Here is a 6,000-nt window from a genome sequence, read left to right as displayed (position 1 = left end):
ACTCACTCTGTAGACCAGGCTGGCCTCGAACTCAGAAATCCGCCTGCCTCTGCCTCCCTGAGTGCTGGGATTACAGGCGTGTGCCACCACCGCCCGGCGGATGCTTCTTTAAAAAGATTTATTTATTCATTTCATGTATGAATGAATACACTGCTGCCCTCTTCAAACACACCAGGATAGGGCATCAGATCCCATTACAGATCAGATGGTCGTGAGCCACCACGTGGTTGCTGGGAATTGAACTCAGGACCTGTGGAAGAGCAGTCAGTGCTCTTAACCGCTGAGCCATCTCTCCAGCCCCCTAGATGGTTTCTTTTTAAGGACACACTGGAGAGTAACCTGTTTATAATGTCAATTGGTCAGCAAGGAAAAACTGGTGCTCTGGAAAGAGGACAGAGAAGGCCCCTTCACAGCTGGTGGGGTGGCTCGGGTACCCACGGCACAGAGGGAGTATTGCTAACAGCTGGGGAGGCTGGCAGGGTGAGAACACAAGCACAGGCGCTCCTGTGTGAGCTGGATGCAGGACCCGCCCAGGTCCTCTCTCCGTGGTGTCTGCCTTCCCCATGAATGGGAAGCAAGGCTGGGCTGCATCCCCAGGGTACCACTGCTGGACAAAATAAGTGCTTATCATAGGACCAGACACTGCGTTCTGTTTCAGACGAAGACAGTCAGAGAAGGAGGGGTCCAGCGGGTATGTCTGTGCTACAGCTCCTTAAATCCAAGGCTCACTTCACTCAACTTCAAATTCAAGTCACCACAAACACATATGTGATGCTCGGATTTTCTTTATTTTCAATAATTACTTAACCCGCTCTACAAAATGCTCTACAATGTTTACAAAAACTCTGATAATGTCAGGAAGTTAAACCCCACTTATCCACCACCAAAATACTACACAAACATTGTTTTAGAACCTGGTTAGCTGTGATGATATATCCCAAGTACTGCGTGAGAATTCACCTCAAGTATTGGCTTCAAAAAAAACCCACCACAACAACAAAAAAACAAAACAAAACAAGGATGAACCAGAACCAGGCCAAAGTAAAATGACAAATGACAAAGCCACAAGAAAACCCATGACTCTGTGGGTTTTGTTTGTCACTGTAGGTTTTAGACACAAGCGAGACAAAAATCTGAACTGTTTCAGATGACTTTTTTTTTAACCCCCTCCTCCCCACACTTAGAATTCGGCTCAAGCCTTTTCAGGCGGAGCCTTGAGCGGTCGGTCGCATCCTGGAGGCTCCCTTGATCCATCCTCCCACTCACTTGTCACAGGTAGAAGAGATTGTTGGCTAATTCCAGACTTGGTTCCTTGTGGATGCTTTGCGCCACCAGGAAGGTCAGCTTGTGTGCATACTGGCATGGCGCGGGGACACTGATCAAGCCCTGGGGAGGAAAAAGAAAGATAACATTGCACAGATGACGTGTTTGTCCTCCAAAGTGACTTTTTAAACTGGGTTCTCACCCACAGCTTAACAGGTCCTAGATAAACGGTAACTACACTCAACCAACAAAGGGACACTGGTCCATCGGAAACCTAAGCTCACTGGCAAAATGGGCTGCCGTGTCTCTTCAACTGTGTGTAAGCTGGGGACATGGCTTACAGACCTACCCCAAACTGCCTGTGCTCTGACGTTCCAGTGGGGTCAGAGCTAGCCTGGGCCTTGGGCTCTTGCCTGAGGCAAGGGGCAGGGGCAGGTCCACACCTCTTAGCCTCACCAGGCTCAGCCCACTGGCTCCTGTCTCTCCTAGCAAGGAATCAAGTAACCACTCCTCTCCGTGAAGTCAGGAGTACGGACAGGATGTGGCACACCCCAGTCCTTGCCACTGTCACGCCCACTTCAGTGAGAAGCTCTTCCTCACCGGCCAGTTGTAGTAGAGATGGCACAGTTTGAAGGTCAGTCGCTGCATGTGGTCAGGCTTCAAGGCATTGTCGTCATAGATGACGTTGTAGTAGGTGGGACTAACAGTCCCCCGGTTAGCAGTCTGGCTGATCAGGTAGAAGTCATACCTGCAGAGAAACAGGGGTGGAGGGGTGGAGAGAGGGAGTCACAAAACAAGGCCGAACCGATGCACAGCAGGTGAGTGTGGAAATCAGTCTTTCCGAGAGATCACCCAGAGCGAAGCACAGGCCATAAAAGCTTGAACACCTGGGTTGGATCTCCCAGCATTCATGTAAATACAAACAAACAAACAAACAGGGGCGTGGCTGTGTGCCTCTAATCAATCTAAACACTGGGGAAGCAGGGACTGCCCAGGCAAAGGTAGAAAGCAACCAGGAAGAAGACATTCAATATCAAACTCTGGTTTTTACATGCACACCTTTGCACATGCATAGATACCCACAAACATGCACACACATACATACGCATACATAGACACACACACACAGTTTTCCAGGGACACTTACCACTCCGGACGTGTTGCTTCCGAGTCCACGACAGTGCCGAGTGGGGGGTTCTGCGCAGTGTGGCCAGCGGATGCGAAGAGACGCAGCAGGGATCTCTTCCTGACCACAACCACTGACAGTTTGCAGCTCCTGCAACCAAAAAGGCAGGGGCTGAGGCACAGAGGCTGAGCCAAACAGCTCACTTTTCTGTTTGGTTTATTGCTGTGTGATAAGGTTAAAGAAATAAACAGAAAACCATTCTATAAACACTACAGAACAAAGGGGAAGATATCACCCACGAATCCTCCTCCTCTCAACAGACATACAGTTATTTTAATTAGGGTCTCTTTGGATCTGTAACTAGGGAGAGCTATGCTATCTGCTTAATTTATGCAAAGAAGTTGTTACTTCAATTGCCTTTTCCTGCAGAACTGGGGGTGGGTCCCAGGGTCTCGCTCACGCTGGCCAAGAGTTCTGCTGCTGCTATACTGAAGCAAGGTCTCACTAAGTTGTCCAGGCTGGAACTGCAGGCCTGGATCACCCAGATTTTCAACTGAATCTTAAGGAAAGATCTTCCAGAATTTCCTCTAGAGGAGACTTCTCCTGCATTAACAATAGTCACCCCATCCCACCTTCACTGAGGCATCAAGGAGAACTGTGGTTCCTCCTGTACCTCAGACAAACATGTAGAAGCCATGCTCAGACAGGTGAGTGGAGGGAAGGAAGGAAGAACAGAGAGATGCTGATTGGCCAGATGCTAAATCTAGTTCACAGCACCAAGGCAAACTTCGGTATTCCCTGTCCTGGAGGGGATTTGCGGGACAGGAGTCAGTGGGGAGCGCCACTTGGAGCGGTTTTAGGGTGTGAAGACTGCAGAGCTACGGGCAGTGTCCGCGGTCTTCTCCTCGAAACAACGCTCTCTCAGTGTATAGCAAGTCATTCTTCCTAGAAGTCAGTGACAGATCTGTTCTTACACAGGTCTCCCACACTGAAACTTAAACATTAGCTCCTTAGATTGCCACTGCTGGAGTCACCCACCTCCTCAGTGACATCGTTTTTTTAGTTTTAATCATTCAGCTGAGAGACAGTCACCGGAGGTCTGCCTAGGAGCAAACAATGTATGTATGTATGTATGTATGTATGTATGTATGGATGGATGGATGGATGGATGGATGTATATTGAGAGTTCTATCTGCATGTACGCCTGCATGCCAGAAGAGGGCATCAGATCCCATCACAGATGGTCATGAGACACGATGTGGTTGCTGGGAATTGAACTCAGAACCTCTGGGAGAAGGGCCAGGTCTCCTAACGGCTGAGCCATCTCTCCAGCCCCCAGATCACCCCTAAGAATTTTAAGACACTACCTTGAGAGTACAGACTGTGCTCACTTTCCTATTCTAGGACTTTCCTGGCATCTGGCCCTCCGCAGAATCACTGGAGAAAACGACCCATGGAAACACCGGTGACCACAGCGCTCCGTGCCTGGCAGTGGGACTCCCCACCTGTATTCATAACCTCATCCGTGACCTGGTGACTGTAACCAGAGGCTCTGTCTGGATGCTGGTTTGGAACTCAACTTTTAAATCACAACTGCACACCCCAGTGGGATATTAACATGTAGACAGTGTCTTTGATATTCTGCCCTCTGCTGGCTCAGAAAGATGCCTGCCTCCCTCTAGGTGCCCTTTGCAAGCTCCCAAACCTTCCAGCATTAGGGTATCTATGTTAGACCATCTGAACTACACTCGAGCATCAGGAAAACCCATCCGAGCTGGGCATGACATGGAAACACGGCAAAACTGCACTGTCTGAAAACGAAAGCCACATCCACAAACCGTGCACAGAGGATCACAGATCCGTATGTTATCACACACACGCATTGGAGAAACAGAGGGGACAGAGTACCTGGCACCTGGGCTGCACTCTGTCACACTGCTCAGCAGCTGTGGGACTTCATACTCCAAAACAGCCTTTAGCTGGCCATTGCCTACCCCGTCCCGGTATGCGACTATCCGCGCCGGCAACTCGTGGTTGTGTCTGTACCACTTGTTGAGAGCACCTGGAGAGTGTGATGTTAGTGAGAAGAGAGGCATTGGTCCAGGGACTCCAAAAATAATATTTCCATGGTTTTTCATGGCTAAGTAACTTTGCTATTTCGGACCACGGTAAAATGGTAAGACTAAGTTTGGGTTGTATCTACAGCAACAGAAAAATGGCTAACTAGGACCAATTCTTCGTGTCTGCTGCTTGAGCAATCACAGGGGTTCTGTTGTATAATACAGTCTTTAACAGCTTTCTTTAGCCAAAATTGAGTGACAAATCAAAATTTAATTCATGCAATAGACAAATGCCTAAAACCAAATTAACACTAATTCAAGTCTTTGAATCTGCTCAAAACCAGACTGGCTGTGTTTGTCTCATTTTCTTCCTTAATGAGAACAAATACGAAAACATGAGGAAATGACTCCTGCTTCCTCTCAAAACAGCTCCTTGAGCCGACTCTCAATCCAAGTCTAATTCTCACAGATGGGATGGAGTCTGAAATCACTCCTTCCACCCACTCCAACCATAAACCGCCTCGAGCAGACACCAGACAGCAATTCCTCCGTGAGAGGGACTTTCAGCAGGAATGACTGAAAATTGGCCAGGTTTTTAGATGGGGGAAAGTGATAAGATGCAGCAATTCCTTTTTGTGTCTATACTGCATAATTTATTTCAGGAGAGTTTACTGCCTAGGAAATTTGGTTGGGTTTGACAGAAGATAACTGTGCTTCTAAGAGTGCAGCCACCAAGAGTCATCAAGTTCTCTAAAAAAAAAAAAAAAAAAAAAAAAAAACCCAACCCCCCAGGCTTCCAGACTGGAAGCTATAGATAGGAGTGGGAAAGGTTTGAATACAAATCACATGATAAAGCCAAAGCAGGCAGGGCTGTGAAGAGGAGGCCGGTGTCATTTCCTCTCTCCTGTCTGTCTGTCTGTCCTCTCTTCCCACATCACTGTCCTCTGGGTGAAAGGCTGGTCTTCCCTGTGCACACTCACTGGGGGTCTGCCCTTAGCCTCACTTCTCCAGGCCAGGCTCCTGTAAGCAGCAAACTGCTTGCTAGGGCCCTTGGGTGGCCACATATTTTCTTCCTTCCCTCTTGGCTTTGTGCTCAGCACACACAGCCGACATAAATGGGACTTGCTCTGTCAGTCAGCGCCCAGACGTGGGAATCTCCAATCAGGTGAGAGCTGACAGGTTTGGATGTTTGTTTCTATTGATCTGTGGGTTTGGGGTGTGACAGACTGGTCCCCAGAGCCCACTCCATGACATACCAGTCATGCAGACTTTTAGGCAATCTGCAATATCAGCTGCTGTTTTCTGAAGGACACAGCGGGAAAACCACCTGAAATAAACAGAACATACAAGTGAGACTTAACGTCCAGATGCCTGCTACAAGCACACATCCATTAAGTTAGAGACAGATGCAGCACCAAAAGCCAGGGCTCCTAACTTTGAATACATTGTCAGTTATGGTCAAGCTAAAGGGTCCTCTTCCATCCTTCAGTGTTGCCATCTAGATTCAAACTTTGACTGGAAATCCAATAGCTAGATGGCCTTGCCGTGAAC

At 48.4% G+C, this 6,000-nt stretch overlaps 1 protein-coding gene across 3 annotated transcripts in view; it reads right to left on the bottom strand.

The window, feature by feature from the left end:
• Nucleotides 1-861: 861 nt before the first annotated feature.
• The window catches only part of Piwil4 (piwi like RNA-mediated gene silencing 4), a 45,426-nt gene continuing 40,287 nt past the window's right edge, over nucleotides 862-6,000 (bottom strand). For 2 of the 3 annotated variants that reach the window (XM_052189734.1, XM_052189732.1), the window contains 5 exons: nucleotides 5,706-5,776; nucleotides 4,298-4,451; nucleotides 2,411-2,539; nucleotides 1,864-2,011; nucleotides 862-1,386 (listed from right to left, as the gene is read on the bottom strand). In XM_052189734.1, the coding sequence (XP_052045694.1) occupies nucleotides 1,270-1,386; nucleotides 1,864-2,011; nucleotides 2,411-2,539; nucleotides 4,298-4,451; nucleotides 5,706-5,776 (619 nt within the window). In that variant the 3' untranslated portion in view covers nucleotides 862-1,269. The remainder of the gene's footprint in view (nucleotides 1,387-1,863; nucleotides 2,012-2,410; nucleotides 2,540-4,297; nucleotides 4,452-5,705; nucleotides 5,777-6,000) is intronic. The other variant, XM_052189733.1, reaches the window with a different exon arrangement.

The sequence above is a fragment of the Apodemus sylvaticus genome, chromosome 7, assembly GCF_947179515.1.
Source record: "Apodemus sylvaticus chromosome 7, mApoSyl1.1, whole genome shotgun sequence".
Lineage (NCBI taxonomy): Eukaryota > Metazoa > Chordata > Mammalia > Rodentia > Muridae > Apodemus > Apodemus sylvaticus.
This window is presented reverse-complemented; position numbering and strand designations above follow the sequence as displayed.